This window comes from Carettochelys insculpta, chromosome 23 (genome assembly GCF_033958435.1).
Source record: "Carettochelys insculpta isolate YL-2023 chromosome 23, ASM3395843v1, whole genome shotgun sequence".
NCBI lineage: Eukaryota > Metazoa > Chordata > Testudines > Carettochelyidae > Carettochelys > Carettochelys insculpta.
Genome location: NC_134159.1, coordinates 13,641,349 through 13,665,918, shown reverse-complemented (window position 1 = coordinate 13,665,918; position 24,570 = coordinate 13,641,349). Strand labels below are relative to the sequence as shown.

The 24,570-nt window shown below is 52.1% G+C and overlaps 1 protein-coding gene across 1 annotated transcript in view; it reads left to right on the top strand.

Moving 5' to 3' along the window:
• NOC2L (NOC2 like nucleolar associated transcriptional repressor) overlaps positions 1–24,570 on the top strand; it is a 96,346-nt gene that overhangs the window by 5,662 nt on the left and 66,114 nt on the right. The window contains exons 5-11 of the mRNA XM_074975993.1: positions 2,271–2,391; positions 4,189–4,279; positions 6,470–6,548; positions 10,941–11,051; positions 14,022–14,135; positions 15,080–15,268; positions 19,587–19,726. Of these exons, the coding sequence (XP_074832094.1) occupies positions 2,271–2,391; positions 4,189–4,279; positions 6,470–6,548; positions 10,941–11,051; positions 14,022–14,135; positions 15,080–15,268; positions 19,587–19,726 (845 nt within the window). The remainder of the gene's footprint in view (positions 1–2,270; positions 2,392–4,188; positions 4,280–6,469; positions 6,549–10,940; positions 11,052–14,021; positions 14,136–15,079; positions 15,269–19,586; positions 19,727–24,570) is intronic.

Sequence of the window (24,570 nt, the reverse complement as noted above, 5' to 3'; positions counted from 1 at the left end):
TGTACTCCTTCAGCTGCCCGGCAGAGTTAGTGCAGGGCAATTATTGCACGTCGATGAGCCCTTAGTAACTGCTTGACTGTATTGTTGACTGTCCTCTCTCCCTCCTGCTGCCTCGTTCCCTGTTTGCCTGAGTTTAGGGAATTTGAGGGGGGAGGGGTAGCTCAGTGGTTTGAGCATTGGCCTGCTAAACCCAGGGGTGTGAGTTCAATCCTTGAGGAGGCCATTTGGGGATTGGGGCAAATAAGTGTCAGGGATGGTGCTTGGTCCTGCCAAGAGGGCAGAGGACCGGACTTGATGTCCTCTGGAGGCCCCTTCCAGCTCTAGGAGATGTGTATCTCCAATTATTTAAAAAAAAAAAAAATACAGGGCCCAAGCCTGGTCTGGGGATATTCAGGACTGGCTCTGTACCCAGGTGGCTTGTCCATGCTGCCTGCCTCCCTGTGTCCACACTGCTTTCTTTGGCGTGCTAGCTTGAGCTGATGTTCAGGGCTGCAGTGGTTGTTCCCAGCTGCAGTGGGTAGAGCTACCCATGGAGGCCATGGTTTTAGGACAGGCTTCTCTCTGCCTCTGAGCATCTACTGAATAGCATAACGCCCTCCCCGCTGAGGTAGTTTTTCTCCCCCACGCGGTGGCTGCAAAATCCTGAGAAATCTGGAGCCCTGGTCTACTTGGCTATGTCTACATTAGTCCCCCTCTTCAAAAGGGGGATGCGAATGAGACACTTTGGGGTATGCTAAGGAGGCCCTTTCATGAATATGCAGCACCACATTAGCATAATGGTGGCTGTGGCACTTCGAAAGTGCCGCTTTCAATCGCGCGCGGCTCGTCTTTGTAGGAATAAGGGGATTTCGAAGCATGCAGGGTCCTTTCGATGAGCTGTGCACGACCGACGGTGGCACTTTCGAAGTGCTGCGGCCCCTATTATGCTAATCAGGCTGTGCATATCCCTGGAGGTGCCTCATTAGCATATCCCAAAGTGTCTCATTAGCATCCCCCTTTCGAAGAGGGTGCTAGTGTAGACATAGCCCTTGTGTTTTCAGGTCGTCTGGCCTAGAAGGGCGGTTGGAGCCTATGCTCCGGAGAGGCTGGTGGTCTCTTGTAGTGAGGTACGAACCAGCAGGGTACAGCTGTATGCTTCTGGTGTGAGAGAGCAAAGCTGGTGTTTATCCACCTCAGCAGCATCTTTCACCCTGGAAAACTACATGGACCAGCAGAACAGAGCGATCGCCCGGAGCAAGGCTGTTCTGCTCACTGTGTAATGGAGAGGTGGGCTGCCCCCTCTCTGCTCCCTTCCCCCCGTGCCTCTTGCTCACTGTCACCCTGGACTCACCTCCTCCTCCCCCTTCCTCCCAGCATTTTCACAGTGCCACGAATCAGCTGATTCACGCTCTGTTTGAACGCCCATCCTCAGCTGATGGCGGCATTCAAGCTCTGGGGGGTAGGGGAACAGCGCAGGCATCAGCTGTGCTCTGAGAGTGCTGGGAGGTGGGAGGAGTAGGTAAGCGCAGAGCTTCTGTGCTATGGTGTGTGGGGAGAGGGGACAGGCAGGGTGTGTGGCCGTGGGTGGAGCCCTAATGGGCTGCAGCTTGTCCATCACCGCCGTACCTAAAGTGATCCTAAATGTTTCTTTTTATTATTCGACGTTGATGATGGTTCTATGAATAGAGGAATGAGCAGAACATTTCTATTGTGTTGAAATGTTCCGCATATTAATGTATTTAATCTTATTTGTTGGGTCATGGTTAGTACACAGGATGGATCTCAATCCTGTGGCCTGCTGAGGCAAAGGAGCACCACTCCCTAGCCTTGGCTGCCCATCACTGGCATATCATATGGATGAGGCATCCGGCTTGGCCTTGCTGTGATGCTGGAGAATGATCAAGCCTGCACGGTTCCTGGTGTGAACAGGGGTTCACAGCTCACAAACAGAAGCTGAATTTAGAGCCCAGTGAGATTCAAGGGATTCACATGAGGTCACAGGAGGAGTGAAGTTGCTTTCTTGTTTTTGACACCCCAGGTTTCTTCCTAGGCGCTCTGCCTCCTGCACATCCTGTGGACTTTTTTAATAGCATGTAATGTGGTGAGCCACGTCCCCCTCCGTGCCTCAGTTTCCCCATCTGTATAAAGGGGATACTCATTCTTCCCTCCTTCTGCAGAGCACTGAGATTGCTGACAAGTGTGTAGCGAGAGGCGATTATTAATGAGGAAACAGAGCTGTCTCTGTTTGTCCCACCCTGGAGTGCTAACATTTATTTTTTCCTCCCCTCTAGAAGCAGCTAACCCCTCGGCTCTTCCACGAGATCACACAGGCTTTTAAAGCATCTGTGGCTACTACCAAAGGAGATGACGGAGGGGCTGACCACAGCAAATTCAAAGTCACTGACAGTGCCGGTGAGAGTTTTTGTTCAGGCTAGAGGCTGCCGAGACTTATTTCACAGGGGGAGACATGGAATGAGGGCCTGACACACGGGTGGATGGACAATTCCAGGCCCATCTGGATAAAAGGAGAAAATAAAATTATCAGAAATGAAAATCATCCCTTCATCTTCATGTCTTGTAGCTTTTAGTTTAACAGCACAACTCCTCCAGGTCACGAAGGAGTGACACGGGGATGGTCCCAGCTTGTATAGAGCCCATTCTGGAAGGGGGTCCTGAACCTCCCTACTCCGGCGCCCTCGAGGTCTAACTGGAGCCAGATGAGAGAGGTTGCCGGACCACAGGAGGTCAATATTGTCTAACATATTATAAACCCTTCCACTGCTTACTGGGCTCTGAGAAGACATTTTGGGGGGTAAATTACAGCCGAATAACCACCCAGAGATCTGAGAGCCAGGACTGGTGGCAGGAAACAAACTTTTTGGAATCGTGTGAAACTTGGCCACAGCCATGATGAGTGAATATGATAAATAAAATCATGCCAGCTTACGGAGTTTGCCGATGAGAGAAGTTCAGTCTGTACTGTTGTTCGGGCAGATCTGAAATATCAGGGAGGGGTGTCGGCAAAGGTGCTCTCATTGAACACCCCCGTGTGCTTCTGAGGTGATCATGTCCCACGTAAAATTGGGACTTAAAGTCAGCCACTGATTCTTCCCTTGCTGCACTAATACTTATTTGAGGAATGAAAGAACAGCCCCAGTCTGCGTGCATCTGTCCCTGCTGCATATGTTTATTTTTAGGAGCACTGTTGTTGTTGGAAAAGCTGCTTAATACCCTGCTTAGAGCCAGCCCTGGATCACTGCTGAATTTCAGAAGCGATTGAATGTGTCTTTCCATTCCATAGACACATTCCATTCCACATGTGGCCAGTGGCTAGTGTGGTGGATGCCACAGTTCGAGGGTATGTGCATTGCGCATCCAGTAGCTCAAGAGGATCTGCCATTTGACACAAACCTTTTGTTGTCTGTTGCAATAAGTCGCACAGTAATGAGATGCTGTCCGACGGCGTTGCTCTAAAAAACAACAGAAAACCAGAATTCCTGGTTTCTTGACTCCTATTATTCTTTGCATCGCAGTAGTGCCAAGCGGTCCAATTGTGAACCAAAAGCCCAGTGTGCTAGACGCTGTGCCAACACAGAGCAAAGAGCATCATGTGCGTGGAGGTCTCTGTCCAGAGCATTTGCAGTCTCAATATTCTTGCTTTTTAGGACAGGGTTTCTTCCGATGTTCAGTCTAAACTTTGCTGCAATTTGAGCTGGCTGTTTCTTGCCTTACAAGTTTAAAACATCTTCATAATACCAATAATAGCTCTCTCTTATCTAGAGCTTTTCGCCATAAGTTGTCTAAGTGTGTCTACACAGCAAAGTTATTTTGGAATAATGGCCACTAACTCTGCAAACGTCTACAGAGTAAAACTGCTGTTTTGAAATAATTTTGAAGTCTGTGAACCTCATTCGCCGAGGAATAGCGCCTATTTTGAAACAGATTGTTCGGAATAGCGCTTATTTTGAAACCGATTGTTCGGAATAGGGGCTATTTTGAAATAAGCTCTTGTGCTTCTTGTGGAGTGGGTGGAGAAAGAGAAAGCAGAGAATGATTTGTGGGACCTTGTGAAAGCCCCCCAAACCTGTCTGGTGCATGTCCTGTTTTGCACTCGTTGGGGTGAGCTCTGTTGGAAGTTAGCAAGTGGACCAGGATGCGACTGGGAAACCAGTTGTAAGGATTTTTCTGACTTGTTCTTTTTTGGTTCAGTGTTCAACGCACTGGTGTCCTTCTGCATTCGGGATCTCTTCAGCCTCCTGCAGAAACTGCTTCAGGTGAAGGTGACGAAGGACAAATCAAAGTAAGTTGTGTGGCTGTCGCCCTGCAGATAAATGTCACCTGGGCCTTTCCCAGTGCTGAGACCTGGAGAAAAAAGTGGAAGACCTGGCAGAGAGGCAGCTCTTCATGGCTGTGTCTAAACTACAAAAATAACTTCTGAAGTTGAGCGTCTACACACACCCTACTTTGAAGTTAAACTTCGAAGTAGGACGCTACCCCATTCCCAGGAATGGAGTAAGGACTTTGAAGCTGGGCTCCCTACTTCAAAGTGAGGGAAAATGCGTATAGAGTCTCTGCTGGCTACTTCGAAGGAGTGCCTAACTTGGAAGTTAGTTCCTAGTGCAGGCGCACCCCCTGGGGTCCTGGAAAAACCATTTGTCCGTGCTTATGGGCTTCTTATCCTCGTGTCTTGGACCTTGTGAAGCGGGGCACAGCATAGGGGTGTCCCATGTGAAGCTTTTCCTCCTGCTCTGGGGAATGCCAAAGCAGGTGAGATTTTATTCAGGATGAAGGGAAAAATGGTTTGTAACTGACCGGCTTGCCCTGGAGCTGTGACTTGGTCGCAAATCAGCCAGCTGCTTTCGATGTTCACTGCTGCCAGTGTGCTAGGCCCCAGGTGGGGTAGGTTGAGAGCAGCAACTCCCCGGCTTGGCCTGGTGCGTGTTGGTTTGTGGGTGGGTTTAGGGAACAGCAGTGGGCAACTGGGCTGATGGGGGGCACAGTGAATCCCTTGTTCCTTCATGTGGGCGTCAGTGCAGAAGTTCTGTTTTGCATTCCTTCCTGCTGTCATCTGACTCAAGCCTTCACTGGCGACGGAGGAACTTGTGACTCATGGGCTCTGTTTTGTTCTGTGGAATTCTGGCTAGCTGCCCAGCGACCTTGGGCTGGAAGCTCATCCTGATCCAAGATCGACAGGGATGGGTTGGGACAGCACTTGGATGGGTGACCACCAGGGGGTCATTCGGGGCTGCTGGAGGCTCGATAGGTATCAGTCTTAGCACCGAAGTCATGCTGGACCAGTGCCACAGGATGCTGGGTAAGCACAGAGGTGCTGGAAGTAAGAGCCAAGCTCTGTCTGCAAGACGTTAGGCCCTCTGGCCTGGCTGTGTTCTCCTTCTAGGCCTGTGGTGTCCAGCCAGTGCTGAAGTAGTAGTCACACTATTCTGAAAATCTGCTTATGGTTCAAGCCAGCTAACCACACTCAACTGGCCAATCTGTGGCTTGTTGGCTTGAACAATAAATAGATTTTCAAAATAACATGGCTACGGCTTCAGAATTGGGTGGACCCCACAGGCCTAGGAGGAGAACATGGCTAGCGTGTTGGACCCTTCGGTTCTAGGCTGTGTGCGTTTGTCATTTTCTAGAAGCCCTGTGGTTTCAGCTACCTACAATTTTTTTTCCTCTTTCTCCCCTAAAATCTTGTGTTTATACAGCAGGTGTGTTCCACCCCAGGGGTGGTTGCACTTAAGTAAGAGCCTGCGAATCATGGTAATTGTGAAAAGCGCTTTGGCATCCTGGCAGGTTTGAATGCAGTTATTGTTAGTGTTCCTTTTTCGCTTGGGTAGTAGATGGGATGGGAGGTGTGGGGGTGAGCTCAACTCTGAATTCCCTGTTGGGGACGAAGCGTAAGTCTCCGCTCCTGGTGCCGTTGGTCTGAGATAACATGACAGCGCTGACTGCAGAGAATAGCCTCCCCCTTTCCTCCTTCCTGGAACAAAGAGTAGTGGATGTCCTGGGTGGTTTTGCCTGACAGATGCTCAGCCCTGCAGTTCAGTCGATGGGGGCGTGAGCTCACGACTCGCACGAGTGAGATCCCCATGCTGGGGAGGCCACCCCAACCTTACATAAGAAGCAGTGTAAATCCAGCCACTTCACCAGAGAAATTGCTCCTATTTTTAAGCCCTGGCCCCCAGGCATGCTGCATGCCAGACGCCCCCGCTCTGTGTCAGCCTCGGGGCTGTTAGCCAGATGGAGAGGGCTGCTGGGGAGCTTCCTCCGCTGCATCGGAGTAACGTGCTGGGGCACCCTCTGCATGACAAAGCCTAGCTCCTTTTAGAATGAGATTGTAACACTTTGACGCCCCCTCGCCTCAGCAGGAGGAAAATGCTGCTTTCCTGGGAGTTTCCATAGCGCAATGACTCATTGTCACTTGGAGCTCTGAATGATACGCGACACATGCACACAACCTGTGTTCTCTCCTGTTGGGTCCTAGGTTGGTGCTGCCCTCATCCAGCCCACTCTGGGCCAAGCTGAGACTGGACATCAAGATGTATCTGAGTTGCACCATCCAGGTAACGAGCTGCAGCGAGGATGCTGGGTTTCTCTTGGGAAGCAAGTTTGTCTTTTGGGGTCATGTGTCCAGGATCAAGGGAGCTAGCTGGATGCATGGAGCCACCTAAAGGCCAGCAAGCCAGCTCACAAAGCAGGCTGCCCACAGCGTAAATTCCTCTAATCTTACAAACCCAGCTTCCTTTTGGGAGCCAGTTGCTGCTGTTTTAAGGTCCCTGCTGCTCATCTCAGAATCTCATCAGGTTAAAATCGTGTCAGGTGTTGGGCCTGCTCCTGCCTCCCAGCACCAGTGCATTGTTGACTTCATACAGGTTCAAACTCCCTGGTCCAGCACCCTTGGGACCTGAGTGGTCAATGCTGCCCCCTGCCGGCATTCCAGCCCCTGTTCTGGACTCCCCGCTGTCACCTGCGGCTCCCTGACTCCCACCCCCCACAGACACCTCAGCCACCCCTCCCGAGCTGCAGCTTCCCCAGGGGCAGCTTCCTGCCCCTCCCCAGCTTCCCACCCAGCCCTGGCAATGAGCTGCTGCTCCCAGGCCAGGGGCTTCCAGCCTGGCCAGCATCACACCAAGCTAGGGTCTCTCATTGCAGCTCTCTGGTGGTGGCTGTTGTTGCCCTCCGTCCCCGCTCCTTTCTGCCAGACCAGCTGTGGCAGCCCTACTCTGGGCTCCTGCCACTGGTCTGGCTGGCTCCTCCTCCCCCTCGCCCCGGGACTGTCTGGTTCTGGAAGATCTGTAATATTGCCAGATGAGGGAAGGCTAAATTTGGGAGTTTCAACTTGTGGCTGGTGCTCCCTTTCCTGCAGTGAAACCTGTGATGGGGTTAGGTTTGTCCAGTGCCATATGCTGACGTCACCAAGTAGAATTCTGCTGCAGCTTCCTAAGAAGATCCCATCTGCAGACGTCTAGTTTTCTAGGGATGATCGAAGTGGGTTTATAAAGCCAAGTTCCTCTCTTCCTACATCAATGTTGTTGGAACAAACTTAGGGAAGCCAACAGGCGGTTTCATCATCCAACCCCACATGGAGAGAGTTGGACTTCGAGAAAGAGCAGTTTGGTCTCCAAGGCAGCGGTAGGGATTTGGGGGGAAAGGAAAGCAGGGAAACAAAGTGAAAGTGCTGCCCCCATCTAGTGCATAAGTCAGCAAAATGATTCAGCAGAAAGGCTGACTTGAGCAGCAAGCCCTTTTCCTCACAAGGGCTGATAATTAAGGGGCACGAGTAGGCTAAAGATTTCCGTAGAACTGTGAAAGGCATCGATAAACTGGGGATAATTATATAATTATACTTACTTCCCTTAGGCTATGTCTACACAGCAACATTATTTTGGAATAAGTTGTTCCATAAGAGATGTTCCAAATAGCTTATTTCGAATAGTGCGTCTACGCACAAAATGCATATTGAAATAGTGCTCAGCTGTTTCGAAATAGAGCGTCCACACACAGTAGACCCTATTTCAGATTAAAACCCCTGGAAGCACAATGGCTTATTTCAGAACAGCCCCTATTCTGAATGATCTGTTTCAAAATAGGCGCTATTCCTGGGAGAATGAGGTTTGCAGAATTCAGAATTATTTCAAAATAGCAGTTTTGCTCTGTAGATGCTTGCAAAATTAGTGGCCGTTATTCCAAAATAACTTTGGTGTGTCGACACACTTAGACAGCCATGATGAAAAGCTCTGAATAGGAGGGAGCTATTATTGGTATTATGAAGATGTTTTAAACTTGTAAGACATGAAGCATCTGAGTTAAATTGCAGCAGAGCTGAGGTTGAACATCGGAAGAAACTTCCTTACTTTCCATGGAGTTAGGCACTGGAATTGACTGCCTAGTGAGGTTGAGAGATCTCTGTCACTGGAGATGTTTTAGAGCAGGTTAGAAAATGGCCTGCCAGAGATGGTCTACCCCAGTGGTTCCTAACCTGTTCACTAGTGTGGACCCCCAATTGTCCACCCCGTCCCCCTTCACAGACCCTCCTCAAAGCCAATTTTATTTTCTATGCTCATTTTTTTTTTCCCCTGGGACCCCCTGCAATGCCCCGGTAGACCACCGGGGTCCGCGGATCCCAGGGTGGGAATCATTGCTCTAGTTATTACATAGACCTGCCTTGAGAACAGGGAACTCAACTAAATCACCTCTCGAGGTCCCTTTCTGTCCTATGTCTCCAGGGCAACTTGAAGTCTAGACCATTAGAAGTATTTGCAGTACTCTGCCTGCTCCTGAGCACCAACATTACATTGGTTTTATAACCCTACTCCTGGATTTATGCACATGTTTCACTCTCCCCTGTTGCTGTATGAGAGACCTGGCCTATACAAGGCAGGTAAGTCAATTGCAGATACACAATTCTAGCTATGACAGTTGCATAGCTAGAATCGATTTATCTTCAGTTGACTCATCTGGCTGTCCAAACGGAGGGAGGTTGATGGCAGAGTGACTCTTGTCGATTTCCCTTAGTCCTTGCGATATCGAGGAGTACAGCGGTCATCCGCCAGCCCCAGACAGTTCGATCTCACATGTCTGTGCCAGGTGTGTGAAACTGACCTCCGGAAGATTGATCCTGAAGGGGTCGTGTAGACAAGTGCCGACTCTAGCTACCCCCACCCCCAGCGTTGTGTTCAGTCTTGCACCCCGTAGAGCAGGGATAAAGGTGGGGGCGCGTTGCCTCTTCTGTCAGCGGTGGGATTCGGGGTGAGAATTGGAGCAGGAGCTGATCAAACCCGCTGCTTGGGTTTTGGCCTGGTGGGGGCTGAACCTGCCCTTCCCAAAGATGCTAAGCTGTGGTCTGTGTGTTCTCTGAGCCCCCATCCTGGAAGCCATTAAGGAGTCTGTAAGATTCTGGCCTGTCTCCCCAGCTCAGGAAGGGCACTGGGCCTGCAGTTGTCAGGCCTTTCTTTCAGGGCACAGCGCATCCTGCAGACATCATAAAACCATTCAGCTTAAGTCCCACGTATAAACTAGCTTGTTCCCTGACCCAGGACCTTCTGCAGGGACTCAGAAGTCTCCGCCTCTCTTTTCCCTGCTGCTCCACGGCCTGCCACAGGAGCCACGTGCCTCTTGCAGCTCTCCCCCTTCAGCCCAGAACTGCCTGGCCTTTGTAATCCTTTGGCCAATTTCTGCTGGGAGGCCGCTGATGCGTCACAAGCCAGGCTAGGCCCAGGTTCCCTGAAGGGCCGGCCGCACAGTAAGAGACCTGCTTATTAGGTTTCTACTGAGGCGGAATTCACCCCTCAATGACTTGCTGGTGCCTCTGCTTCCTTCCAGCAGCCTGCTGGGGAAACGGCCCAACCATGTTGGCTGTTCTCAGGCTCCTGGAGGCTAAGGCGTTCTTAGCGGGGCTCACAGCCAATCCCGTCCCACCCCTGCCCTGTTGGGGATAGTGTTGTACCTTCCCTAAGGCTCATTTACCAAGTGCAGGGAGACCCTGGGAGCCAGGTCACTATCCAGTGAGTTTAGCACTGTGCTGGTCCTGGCTTTGCTCGGGAGTTCTTTGGCTTGGCGGATGGTAAACTGTACACCCAAACCATGGCTGAGGCTGTGCACCTCTGGGCATCGGGGAAACATGAGGGTCTAGTGAAGGGGTTCCCTAACTTTTCGGCATCAGTCCCCCCTTTTTGATTTTCGAGAAACCTTCCAGCCCGCAACTGCTTCTTTACCATCATTCATCATTATCATTCATATCATCATTAACAAAAAATTCAATTTGTAATTTAAAATAAACACACAAATTGATATAAAAACGTTATTTAAAGTTAAAAATAAGCACAGATAGTTTTTCTTGGCCCCTTGTGGGTGCCTGGTGCAGCCCCAGCTGGACAGCTGCCAGAGCTGCCTGCGCTACCCGCCTGCCTGCCCGAGCCCTATGCTGCCAGAGCCGCCTGCCCAAGCCGACCAAGCCCCACGCTGCCAGGGCCAGCTACCCGAGCCTTGTGCTACTGGGGCCAGCCATCTGCCCACCCGCCAGCCTGAGCCATGAGTTGCCTGCCCTACTCCTTCCCTCCCCGAAAACCAGGCATCCCCAGCCCCCCATCTAACCCCATCCTCCTACTCCTTCCCCTCCTCCCCCAACCCACACTCACTCACCCACTTTTGCAGGAGACAGCTAGCTCCACCCGGGTCTTCCAGCTGCATGTGGGTCTTTGCCGGCTGCCTGCTTTTTATAGCAGCTGTGCCAGGTTGCCCAGATAAAAAGGCAGGGGCTGGGAGCTGGAAAAAAGGACCTGCTCTTTCTTGGAGTGGGGGAAAAGAATGTGGGGGAGGGGGGCTGGGTTGCCTCGCACCCCTCCTGGAATTTCTTCAAGCCCGCCAGTTTGGGAAACCATGCTCTAGTGGGTCCTGGAGGAATTGAGTGGGAAGCACAGGAGTGACCAAGGTTTCGTTTTGCCTTCCCCCCGTAGCTCCTGTCGTGTCTAACCGAAGCTTCTGTGGGTGCTGCCGTCCTTCACCACGTGAACGCCATAGTGCCTTATTTCTTGGCATTCCCCAAGCAGTGCCGCATGCTGCTCAAGGTAAGGCGCAAGATAACGGAAGCTTGATTTAGGCCTGGGAGAGGGAAGTGAGACCTCCGTGGCTGCGTTTCCTGTTCCCTGAGTGCTTGTGTGGCCAATCAGGAGAGATTCCGGTGCCTCTCAGTGGATTAGCAGAGTGCTCGGAGCTAGATTTTGTGTTTGTCTTGCTGGTGCACATTTGCATGTGCTTCAGTGCATGTGACAAAATTTATTCCACACGTGGATGGCAACACTCAGCAGGAACATCGCGCCATGTGCACCTCGCATGGTATTGGATCTTTGGGGTTAGAACAGCATCTAGGGCCCTGAGCTCTGATCCCAGTTGCTTTCCTGGGCTGTGCTTCTGTTATCATCATCTGTTATCATCATTCTGTTACCATCAAGGGTGTCAGCCCATCACCCTTGCACCAAGTTCAGCAGGGGCTTGGATCCGCCTGCACAAGGCCACGAATCCCAGGGGCACATCATGCGGGAGCGGTACCCGTTGCGGAGAGACGTGGTGATGTTACGGGGAAGGTGTTTTCCTAATCATGTTGAGAGTAATTGCTACCCGTGGGGTGTCTGTGCGTGTGTGATAGCATTTTCCTCTGGAGGGTCGGGGGTGGAGTATTTGTGCAGTGACTTAATCACAGCTAATGCACGCTCGAGAGAGACAAAGCGGGAGGAGGAGCGGGGTGTGGGGAAGAGGGCCACGGGAGTGCTAAATCAGGGATGCCTGACAGTGCGGCAGGTGAACAGAGAGGGGGACCAGAATGGCTGGGAGCATCCATGGTGCTGCAGGTGGAGATAAGGGTAATTTGCATCAGTTCTTTTGAGGCCTCTAACTGGCATCAGAGAGGAATTTTCGACTCTTTGCAGCTGACCAGGTGCTTCAGGGTATTTTTGCTGTGCTGAGTGGCTGGGAGAGGTGGGATACTTAGAGTTATGTGTGTTCTAGCAGTTCCTAGAGGCCTTAATTCTGAGCGCAGCCCCATGGCACCAGATGCTGAGTAAGAGAAAGTCTCTGTCCCCAAGAGCTTGCAGCTGAATAGACTCAACAGATCACCAATTTCATTTTTACTGCTGGGGAGTGTAGGCCCTAAGATTAAATGACTTGCCCCATATCTCACAGGAAGGCCTGTGGCAGAGACAGAAATTGACTCCAGGGATGTTGCATTCTGATCTGGTGTTTCTAGTCGCCTTCTGCCGCTCAGTACTGGACCTTGATAAGGCAGTGATCTGAGGTGGGACAGCAGAGCCCTGTCTTGTGAGCCCCTTTGTCGTGTCTTGGGCAGGTACTACCACTACTACTTGTACTCCGAGTGGAGCACAGGTCATCTACAAGTCTCCTCCACTTCACTCTGTCTTGGGACAGCCCTTCTAGCTGGCTCCAGGAGTACCCCAGTTGTTGTCCTTCAGTCTCAATAGAACTACTCCATATTGTCCAAGGTCTTCCTCTTTTGCGTTTTCCTTGCGTGTTCCATGTGAGAGCTTGCTGGATGATGCTGGATGATGTTTTTCTGAGCGTGTGGCCGAGCCATCCCCACTTTCTTCTCTTGATTTCAATGTCAATTGGTTCTTGTCCTGCTCTGCTCCAAAGCTCCTCGTTTGTGACCAAGTCTTGCCAGTTGATGCAAAGGAGGTACCTCAGGGCGTCTGTTTATGAACGGCTGTAGCTTGTGATTTGAAGGCTATTTTAATGCACCAGGTCCCGCATCCATACAAGAGCACACTCCTCACATTCGTGGTGAAGATCCGCAGTTGTATCTTTGCAAATATTATTTGTGAACTCTCTGTGGGATGGAGAGTCTTCAGTGCAGCTGTTGATTTCCCTGTACTGGCATTGATAGTTCTTTAAAGCCAGGGCGGGTTGTTCTCCCAGGGAGGGTATTGAGAAGAGTTTGTAGAGTGTTCGACCTGCAGGAACGTTGGTTAGGCTGACTCTGCCTGGAGTGTTGGGTGTGCCCCGCATCTGCTGTGATGCACATGTGATGGGGTCGGCAGACGCAGAGAGCAGCTCCTAGCTAGAGGTGACAAACCTGGTTTGGTCAAGGCACCTTCTTAGGAAAAGCCCAGGAAGTTGAGTTAAATTTAGGCTTGGTCTACACTAGACCTTAAAGTTGATTGTAGATATGCAGTTGTAGGTACTGCTATTGCGTAGCTGGAATCGACTTATCTATGATGCACTTACGTGGCCGTCCTCACTGAGGGAGAGTTTCTCCTGTTGACCTCCCATGCTCCTTGGGAGATTAAGGAGTACAGGAGTCAACTGTTGACCCCGATAGTTTGATTTCGCACATCCCCACTAGGCGTGTGAAACTGGACCCTGGAAGATTGACCCTGACTGTGTAGACGTACCCTTAGAAGGAGGTCAGCAACCTTTCACAGGCAGCGCTGAAATTTGACCCTTTGACCTCTGCGCGGTCCCAGTGCTGGTGATACTTTTTCATGTCACCAACAGTCCTACTTACAACAGCTTCATGAACAAATAAATGAAGGTGCAGAGCTTTGCCGTGTAGGTGGTGGTTGGTAGCATTAGCTGGGCTTTTGTTAATTCACAGCTGGCCTGGCTTTGAGCAAGCTCCTGGCTGCGTGGGGGAGGAGGGGCCGGGCTGAGCTCCTGCCTTGCATGCCAATGAAAACCGGCTCGCCTGCTGCTCTTGGCATCTGTGCCAGGGGTTGATGACCCCTGCCTTAGAAAGTAGGTGCCTAAAGTGGGCTTGACTTTGCTGAGGGCATGCACCCGCTGCCGTTAGCTGTAGCAGACAGGTATGTTTGCAAACGCTAATCTTGGCCTTTAATGTGGAGGCTCCCCCTGGCCAGGCTGTGGGGATGGGGCAGCCGCCAGCGCCGTGCTCCCTCCTGCAGCATGAGCTGCCCTTCCTCTCTGACCCTTTTTCATGAAGGGCGAGGGGGCGCAGTCGCCTTTCTGCTGGGGTGGGATCGTGTGCTTTTGCTCACCCGGGCCTTTCATCTTCCTTTCTTCTTCAGCAAGCCATCCGCCTGTGGAGCACAGGCGAAGAGACCGTGAGAGTGCTGGCCTTCCTGGTCCTGAACAAGATCTGCCGCCATAAAAAGGAACTGTACCTGAACCCCGTGCTCAAGGTAATGGCGGGGTTTGCTCAGACCGGTGAACAGATCTCAGTGGGACTGCAAAGGAGGCCAGACTCGTTATCTCTGTTTGCAAATGGAAAACTGAGGCACTGTGAGGCAAAGTGCCTTGCCTGTGGCCACCCTGGAGGTCAGTGGCGGAGCAGTGAATTGAAGCTGGAGGTCCTGAGTCCCAGCCCAGTGCACTGTCTGTTAGGTCACGATTGGCCTCGGTGTGCTGGTGCTGTGCTGCTGCTCTGTCTAGATGGCAAGCAGGCATGTCAGTGTGCACGTGTTCTGGGGTGTGGGCAGCGATACAGAGACTGAGCAGGGGCTGTGACTGGCATGGAAAATGCTGTGCCCAGAGCAGTGGTGTGTGAGGGTCACGAGGCCACCATCCAGCTGAGCAAAGCAAGTTTCGTTTGAGCTGGGTGTCCGCATTGCCCCAAGCGCCCTCACCACCAGCGTCGCGTGTTTGTGGTGGGGAGAGCTAGTTGCAAACGCCAGGGTTCCCTGCATGCCGAGTGCTTGGGCAGCCGACCTGCAGAGATTCTAATGCCGCCCCGCTGATTTGCAGAGCGCTCATAGCAGGCGGCCTGGGCTTCTGCTGGTGCCTGGTGGTGCACATCAGCGCATGCCTCGGTGCACATAACAAAATTTATTCTGCACATGGATGGGAAAAATTATTGAGGGAACGTTGGTGAGCGCTCCTCTGATCTGCACAGGTCAGGCATGCGGATTGCTAGCTGGGGCAGCAGGGGGAGACTTGCTCTGCCTGTGGCATTTCTAAGCAGAGGGTAGCTTCAACCTCCAGACCTCCCAGGCTGGCCCCCATCTCCAGCACTGATGTGCTGGAAGCCAGGCTGTGCCGAGGTTTTGGCTGGGGGCTGCTGGCGGGCGCACCTTCCCTGCCAGGATTTTCATCCTTACTCTAGTTCATGCCTTGCCCTCTCCTGCAGCAAATGTACATCGCCTATGTGAAGAACTCCAGGTTCACCTCCCCCAACGTCCTGCCCATGATCAACTTCATGCAACGCACCCTGACGGAGATGTACGCCCTGGACACTCAGGTCTCCTACCAGCATGCCTTCATTTACATTCGCCAGCTGGCCATTCACCTCCGCAGTGCCATGACCCTGAAGAAGAAGGTAGGTTCTGAGACCCAGCTCGGGGGGCTTTATGAGCTGCCCTTACGATGCTCCTCCCCTGGCTTGGTGGAGACCTGACAGCGTGGGTGATGCTGGCTTTCCCACAGGCTGGGCTGTGGGTTGGTGCCTGGGGAAACAGGAGAAATATCCCAGTTTCTGCCTCAATGCTGCAGGGTGCTACAGGTGGGAGAGCAGGTGGTCGATGGGAATGGATTGGCTAGTTGGAGCATTGGGGCTGAAACTGGAGCCTTAACCTGGATTCTGAGCGAGGGCAGCTGGTGTCATTAGGCGGGCTGTGCTCCAGGACTATTGCTGGGAAGGGCTGGGAGGCTATGCAGATGAGAACTTTAAAACCAGGGTCAGTCTGCTGAGCAGGGACCTTTACAGCTCTGACTCCATGTTTGTCCTATTCCTGGGCTAAATGACCTCTTCTCAGTTAATACTTGTCTGTGCAAACTGCTGGGAAGTAGTGGATCTGCCAAACCTGTTCCCACCCAGTGGTGGGAGAAAGAACTTGCCTGTGTGTGTTTTGCCGAGTGCTTTGGTTTCTTTGGGGTTGAACGGCACTGTGTAAAGAGCAAGGGGATTGGGGTTCTCTCTTTGATAGCGTCCCCCTGCCCTGGGAACGGGGGAGATTGGAGCCCTTGCTGGGTGGATGAGTGGCTTTTAACTTCATGGTTTGGTGTCACTCCCAGGAAATGCCTTCTGTGGAGCCTCTGGTGCTGTGTTTGGGAGAGAGCTGACGCACGTGTGTTTGGCACACCCCTGGAGTCCATGGGGCACGTCAGCAGGCATATGGGGAGCATCCTTGGGGAATCTGGAGCCAGTAGCAATTGGCCGTGTAGGAAAGTGTTCCACGAAGCAGGGCAGCCTTGTCAGAAGGGCACCAGCCTCTTTTGGGATGTGCTTAGGATCCAGCAGGCGGCTGTTCTGCCAAAAGGGTGGAGGGAGCCAGAGTTCTGCCAGCTGCTCCTGGGAGAAGAAATGCTTTTGCGTATGGAGCTGTTTGGGTTTTTAGCAAGGAGGTGGAGCGCAGATACTGGCTCGGTCGTTCTCTTCCCAAGCTGTGTCGATCCTGGCAGAGGGTCTCTCTTATGCTCTGGGCGTCTCTCCCCTTCTCCCTCCCATGCATGTGAAATTAATGTTTCAGCCACTTAGCCAAACCCAGAACAAAGGTTTGATAAGCCACCCCCCTGTCTGTAGTTGTTTCCAACTGCAGTGTCTGGCAGGCACTCTCCCCGTCAGCCTGTGCCACCTGCTCAGGACCTGTCTATCCATTTCATTGAGGCAGCTGGGGAGCTGTTTTGATTTGGGCCGGGCCCTGTCTGAGCTGCCTGTGCTGGGTCAGATTGCTAATCCCATCCTGACCTGGGTTTGAGAGAACAGCCCCCAGATAAGTGGTTTGGTTGCTGCCGTGCATGGCAGGATTGGTTACCACTTAAATCTCCTGGATGCTCAGACATGGGGATAAACCCCACTGAGCTAAGAGAGTCTGGTCCTGGGCATTTGCCCCTAATTGGATTGTATTGGCTTCTGATACCTTCAGCCCTGGCGAGACAGGCCCCGAACCCAGTTGGTGACGCAGTAGGGGTTCGAAAGTGGAGGCGGAGAGTGCGGTTAAATTACAGTGGCATGATCAGTGTGGCCAAATCCCAGCAACAGGTCAGTCAGCGCTAAAGCAGCCCCGGGTGCTTACAGAAGCTGGGTGGATGGGGAGGCAAGAGGGAGCGACCCACCCCTCGGGGGGGGGATGTTTACCGGAGCCCTCCCAATAGGTGCTGGGCTTGTGTGTAATACGGGTATGCTGCAGGCCCGCAGTCTGTCATCCAGTCCATGTGCACCCTGCACAGGCATGTGTGAGAGAGGAGCAAAGGAGCCAACAGCCTCCATAAGCCGGTGGGCAAAGTGTGGGAGGGGAGTTGGCTCAGCAGTCTGGGAGGGGGCGGGGCCTTGGTTGGAAGGGGCGGGGCTAGGAGAGCCTGCCCTCAGTGCTGGCAGAGCATGGCCCTTTCCCCCAGCCCTGAGAGTGCACGGTGTGTGCAGCTCAGTGCTTTGGCAATGATTTAAAGGGCCTGGGCCTGCTGCTGCGGTAACAGCAGCCGGGAGCTCCAGGCCCTTTGAGTTGCTGTCTCCAGGGCAGGAACTGCCCCCTTTGTGCCCCTCCCACCTCTCCAGGTCTGCTGGGGAGGAGCCACAGTGGTCTGGGCTGTCTCCATTAGCCAGCAGGTGGGAGAGGCTCCCTGAGGGGAGAGAAAGTTGGAGTCCAGGGTCCCACCCTAGGAGCGGCTTTGGGAGCTGCCAGACACTGGGGTTCTTCTCTGCACGCCGAGCTTTTTGCGTCTGCAGCCTCTGGTTGAGCAGTCCCTGGAGAACTGGCTTCCATAGGGACTGCCTGGGGGCTGGGTGGGAAATACGGGCTGGGAATGGCTCTTTCACGGAGGGTTTGTGTTTGGTGCTGCTCAGAACCAGGCCGTGCACTGGGAGGGCGGGAGGGAGGGAGATGCTGCCCATGGTTCCTTGGGAAATGCCCGATGCTTGGCTGGAGGCAGAGGCTGCTCTTTGCAATGCTGCTTGGGCAGGCTGAGTGAGCTGGGGCTGCATGTATTAATTCCCGAAGTGGCCTGTTGCCTTGCTTTGTCTGGTGTCGAGGGAGGTGGCCGTTGGGCTGAGGTGCAGGCCGGACCTAGGAATGAAGCTGAAAGCTCGTTCTGGGCGCTGGTTTCCTTTGTGTTCCCTCAGTTCCAACCCGCTAATGTCGCGTCCCCTCATTACCGTGGCTGTGAATGCCCATGAGGTGGGTGTGCTGGATTGTGGCTGCAAGAGGCTGACTTGAACAGGGAGTGCATGATGGAGAAGCTCTGAAAGAGCAATACCGCGCCTTGAGAGTCTCAGCTACTGCCCCGGCTCCCAGAGCGAGGGAAGGTCTCTGCTTTTAGTGTTTTGTTTTTGAAGGTACAGACTAACGCGGCTCTCTCTCTGATGCTTAGTATTGCAATTGAGCGAATGATCAGAGCCCTCTAGTGGCAGCTTCTGTGCAGCTTGTCCTGCTTGGCATTGGTCTGCCTGCTTCATGGGTAGTGCCGGGGAAAGCTGGTCCCTAGAGCAGGGGTGAGCAAACGTTTTGCATCAGGCCCCACCTCATCCCTGCAATTAACAGGTCTCCCCTCCCCCCCAACCCTGTCGAATGTAGTCCAAAGCGGTGGAAATTTTGGTTAGGTTGATATGCAAAAAAACACCAAAAAACAAAACAACCCCCCCTTTGGCATGCATTAAAAAATAAAAAGTTTGTAGATGTAAAAACTTTGTGACTCAGGGTATATATGGGAATACACAAGAACAGGAACGTATTTCAGCATTTTGAATGAGATAGATGAGCCTGAGACCCAGGAGCTGATTGTGCTGTGCCCCCCCCCCGAGGAAATTTCGCGCCCCGCCTGCCTCCCACTTTGCTCACTGCTGCCACAGAGGTTTCTCTTCCTTCCCGCCAGCAGAGGTGGAGTAGGAAGAGAGTCAGCCCAGCTGTAAAAGGGATTTTCCAGCCTGGCTGCTCAGGAGAAATCAGGGTTCGTCTCTGTTAGCCAGTGGATGGGAAAGGCTCCTCTGGAACATGGCCCTGGCCCCCATCTGCTGTGGGCAGGGATGTTCAGCCCCACTCACCTGCAGATAAATGACACGAGGAACAACACACCTAGACGTTTCCTTCCAGTGAATAAGCAGCACTTGGCGTTTCCAAAGCGTGGCGCAAACCTCTGACCATCCCGACCGGCTGAATCCTGGACTAGACCGGTCACTGCGCAGTCCCCTGATTCCTCCTGGTGTCACTAGTCTCTGCCAGAGCCAGGGTTAGAATGCATGAGTCCTGGGTTCCCACTTCTGCACGCCATGTGTTAGACCACTGTGCTCCTAGACAGGGGTTCCCAACCTGGTGTCTGTGGACGGTATCGTAGGAGATCCATGAAAAAAAATAAAGGATAAATACAAATGGACACCGGAAATAAGTTTTAAGTGAATTGCGAAGTTGCAATCAATAATTTGTTGTAATGAGAAGTGCAGTCGAATTGTTCTGACGTCAGACATGAGTATGCATTGTTTTAAACGTCGGTTGTTTAAGTTTCCCTTTTTCGTTTAATGGCTTGTATGGAGTGGCTAGAATTGGCTTTGATGGGCGTCCACAAATGGTTTGAGGGAGTTATTTGGGTCTGCAGTAGTGAAAAGGTTGGGAACTGCTGCCTTAGAGAACGCACAGTCTGCGTGCTTGCTGCAGAAAGTCAGTTCGCTGCCTGTCTCAGCTGTTCTTGTGCCTTTCTTTCTCCTGTAGGAGAACTACCAGTCTGTGTACAACTGGCAGTACATCCACTGCCTGTTCTTCTGGTGTCGGGTCCTTAGCACCATCTACCCCAGCGAGATCATGGAGCCGTTGATTTACCCTCTGACCCAGGTCATCATTGGCTGCATTAAGTAAGTAGACGTGGATAGTTCTCTGCTTCCCCCGCCTCATTTCTCTTCCCTCCACCCTTCAAAAACTTGGGCTACGAGTTCACATAGGGGATGAACAGGAGGGTCTACGTAGCTATTAACCCTTCCTTGTACGGGTTGAACCTCTCTTGCCCAGCACCCTCGGGACCTGACTGGTGCCTGGCGAGAGACTTTGCTGGACCACAGGAGGTCAGTATTCTCTAGCACATGACCAACACTTTCTCTGCTTGCTGGGCTCTGAGAAGACATTGAGGGGTAAATTACAGCTAAATAACAGCCCAGAACGCTGAGAGCCAGGACTGGTGGCTGGAAAAAAAACTTTGTGGGACCACGGGACGCTTGGCCAAACCCATGATAGGTGGTTTCCTGGCGAACGAAAATCATGCCGGGTTACAGATGTTGCCAGGCGAGAGAGTTCCAGATTAGAGAGGTTCAACCTGTAGGAGACTGTCCTGTTATATGCAGGAGGGCTGCTCTCATGAGTTGTGATGTATTGAAGTACGCCTGTGAGATGTGGCTTGCTGCACTGTTGCTTGAATGTAGTATGAATGTTATTGAAATGCTTTTGTGTCCATTAACCGAGATCATTGGTATGATCACATGTGTGGCTGAGTGGCTGAAGCACTGGATTGGGATTCAGGAGACCTGGATTCTGTTCTGGGCTAAGCCACTGGTTTGTTGGGGGAGCTTCATGGCTCTGTGCCTTGGTTTCCCCCATCTGTGAAATGGGCATAATATTACCTCCTTTGTAAAACATTTTGCGATGGACTGGTGCAAATTGCTGTCTAAGATCTAGGTATTCTTGTTTTTACTATTTTTTTTAATTTGAGTGAACAGCCTCAGGATAAGGGTGCAAAGGAAGGAGGCTTGGAGCAGACTGGGAGGAGTGGAATAGTATGTCTGTCCAGCCGAGCGTTGGACATGGTACAAATAATGGGTGTACTCAGTACTGGAGGTGCTTTTTGGACCCGTTAGCCAGAAGCGCTTGCACAGTCACTCTTCCACTAACACCTGCTGTTTCGAAACCCTCTGGTGAAATCTAGCTCCTGTGCATTCACCCAGGCTCCTGGGCTGAGCTAGTCCTTGTCCGGGCTTGGACTTAGCACCAGACCCTCCGAACAGCAGTGCAAACACTCCAAGGTGGGCAAGGATCACTGGGACCTGCCGAGGCAGAGCCAGGCTGAGTTGGATCAGGGCACATTTCCTCCAGGGTTTTATGCTGGGACACCTGGGGCGAAGGCTAACCAAGGAGCTGAGACCAGCATCCCACTGAGAGCTGGCTTTCGTAGATGTGCTGTCATTTCTCATTTTAAAGGAAACCAAAGCAGCCCAGTCCCTTAGTGAAATGAGTAGCCTGCACCTTAGTCCAGCCTGCGTCTTTTAACCTGAGCGGGGAGTGAGCATTAATGTTCCCCTGTCTTGTTTTGCAATGGGCTGGCCTGCAACCTGGTGTTTTGGGAGCGCCTTTCAGTTCTGTGCCTTACCTGTGCCTTTTCCCTTGATCCCTACACTATGGTAAGCTCTTTTGTGGACAGTTCTTGCCCCTTGCCAGTGTGCCCTGGAAAGTGGGTGCTTGTGTGGCCACTTGGGAGAGATTCAGATGCTGCCCAGCTTTTTAGCAGAGCTCCCAGAGCTAGGTTTTTGTTTCTACTGTGGTGCACATGGACATGTGCCTTGGTGCACATAAAAAGTTTATTCCACACATGGATGGAAAATAGTAGCACATGGAAAACATTGCCCCTTACCCCTCCCTTGACACCCTGTAGGCAGTGTGGTGTAGTGGGTAGAGCAGGGGACATGGCTTGGAGAACCTGACTTCTAGTCTTTACTCTGCAGCTTCCCTGCTGGGTGACCTTGGGCAAGTTGTTTTGTTCCAGGTGGGGGTAATGATCCTGACCTCCTGTGTAAGGCACTTGGAGTGGGATGGATGAAAAACCCAGCAGAGAAGCTGGGGGCTGTTGCTGTTGTTTACCGGAGCATGTATCTCTAGCAACCTACCACCCTAGTTTTGCAAGATCTTTGGTGCCTTTTGTGAGGTGTGCAGCCCCTTCCATTTGCTGTTTACCAAGCAGAGGTTCCACTGGGAGGCCAGCCTGTTAGACTGCATTCCCTCCCCCCAGCTCCTCCCCAGCACTCGCGCTGCAGTTAGTAATTGCAAGCCCCAGCAATGTGCCCAGTCTTGCTGGCTCAGCAAAGATGCTAGCAGTGAAGAGCTCAAGGTAATGGAAACGGAGATAGCTTGGCATCTCCCTGCATCAGAGACCTGGCAGGAAGGGGAAAGCAGCCTTTGCCAAATGGCAGCTAGCAACCTCACTGGGGACAGCAATTCTCTGGTCCAGCTTTTCGGAGGGGGCAGCAGATGATGGGGGTCGGTGGGGATTGCCTTCCGCCAGAGTGGCGTTTTGTCCGCTGCTTTTGCACGCTCTGTGCTACAGGCGTGCTGCAAAGCAGCATTTCTGCAGGGACTTAGGGCACTGAAGGGAAAGCTCATAGGTCTGCTGTAGCCACTCACGACATCCGAGCCGGTTTCTAGGGAAGAGTCATTCTGTGCGTTGTGGGAAGTAGCTGGCGTCTTTCATTCCCACCGGGGCAGATGTGGTCTTGGCATGGTGCCTCTTTGAACGACATCATGTCCCTGTAAGAGTGTCAGCGCTGGGTACCAGCTGAAGTTGGGCTATGGGACATAAGCCCTAGCTGTCACTGCTCTTCTAGTACTGTCTAAGCTACAGCTATGTTGCTGTAGTGATGCTGCTTCCTTGGTCAAGGGAAAAGCCCCTCAGCAGTCAACGGGAGTCATTTCATTAACTTCAGTGGGCACTGCTTGGATCCAGGCCGTGAATGTTTCATCCAAGGCTGAAATGCAGCCACTTCTGGGGTGGAACCCAGCAGCAGTGGAAATGTGCACAGCCATTTCAGACAGGGTACAGAATTTACAACCCCCTTGATGATTGGAATGATGAGCCTGATCCTTAGGAGCACTGGGTTAGAAGGGAACACAAGGGTCATCTTGTATCGCCCCCTGTCCAGATGCACAACTTGTGTCAGACTGTCCAAGACCGATGGTACTCCAGCCTCCTCCTGATTCTGACCCTGAAACTCCTCTTACCTGTGTTCTGATTACATAGGACAGTGGTCAGCAACCTTTCCAAGGCCGAGTGCTGAAATCTGAACTTTTGACCTCTGTGTAGGTCAGAGGCTGGCGAGACTTTTTAAAGTCACTAATAGTCCTACTTACCACAGCTTCATTAATAGGTGAATGAAGGTGCAGCGCTTTACCATTTAGGTGGTGGTTGGTAGCATTAGCTGGTCTTTTGTTAACCCGTGGGTAACCTGGCTTGGAGCAAGCTCTGGCTATATGGGAAAGGAGGGGTGGTGCTGAGCTCCCATCCCGCATGCTGGTGAAAATTGGCTCGCCTGCCGCTCTTGGCACCTGTGACAGGGTTGCTGACCCCCCGATCCTTGTGGTTTTGGGTGTCCCCAAGCCGTTTTGGTAATCGCTTTCCTTGTGCTGTCACCCCTTGAAAGCACAGAGGTGTTGGAGGAAATAGTGGCACAAGTTAACGTTGGTATCAGGCTCTGATTTCGGGGCTGCCCGCCTTTCATGTGTAAAGAGGGTCAAGGGACCTCAGGGTGCGGGAGGATGAGACCTCAGAACTGCCCTGCTCAGAGCTCTGGGACCCTTTGCTGGGACAGTGTCATTTATTTTTATTTACTCGAAGGAAAGATTGTCACCATGACCCATTCCAGCAGCACCATTGTCCCCCTTTGCTTACTAGCTCAGGCCAGTCGTGCAGCGTTGAACGACAGTGCTGCTCCAAGGATTATGGTGGCCTGTTTGCACTGAAAACTGTGTCTGGCTAGTCAGCCAGAAGGCAGCAAATCCAGTGAGGTAAATAAACATGTTCAAAACAATCTCATGCCAGTGAAGGCACCTGCAAGGAAATAGGAGGGAGTTCTCTCGGCTGTCCCACTGCAGGAATAAGCTCCTAGCACTCGCACCAAAAGAGCAATGGAGACTTGAGAGCGGCAGGGTTTTTATACCTTAGCACTGATTGCCTGTGTGTCATGTGCTTGTGCATTTGGACATGTAGACAGCTTCTTATTTATTTGCACACTTTATCCGGGCAGAGCAGCGGCAGTGTTGCTATGGCGCTGGGTTTTATTCACAAAGGTGATAGATCTCCTTTTATTTCCCCAGAGAAGAGAGCTATCCATGTGCAAACACCTGAATGGGTCCCTTCATTACAATGTCTGAGCCAAGCTGCTGTTATCCAGGGATTGAAGGCTTGTTGACTCCAGAGCCTCAGTGTGTAATTAGCCTCTGGTTTTTTTCCCCCCTTCCATTTGCATGCCAATGAAAAATGCAATTGTGTGGGGAGAACTCGGGTCGCGTGATGGCTGTTTGCCTTCTTCCATCAGACCAGCAGGAAGGGCCAGATTCAACCCTGATGCAACGTGCCTGGCATCAGTGGAGTCACACCAACAGTAAATTTGTCCCATGTCTTTTTGCAGCTCAGCTTGTGATCTCGTTTAAATCTGAGCAACTGTGCGTGGAACAAGTGGGGTGTTGAGTAATTACAATGCTCTGTAGAAAAGACAGCGGAGCTCAGCTGAGATCCGAGCTCGTTTGTGCAAGGCACTGTCCAGACACAAAATAGGAAACAGACAAGACGGACCCAGGGTGAGAGGGAGGAGGGCGTACTCTTCCCCACAGAGAGATGGAAAGACTAGCCCCAGGTGACATTGGGAGTCATTGGCAGAGCCAGGAGCCAAACCCAGATTTAACTGTGGATAAAGTACATCTAACCTGGATGCGTCTTTCTGCA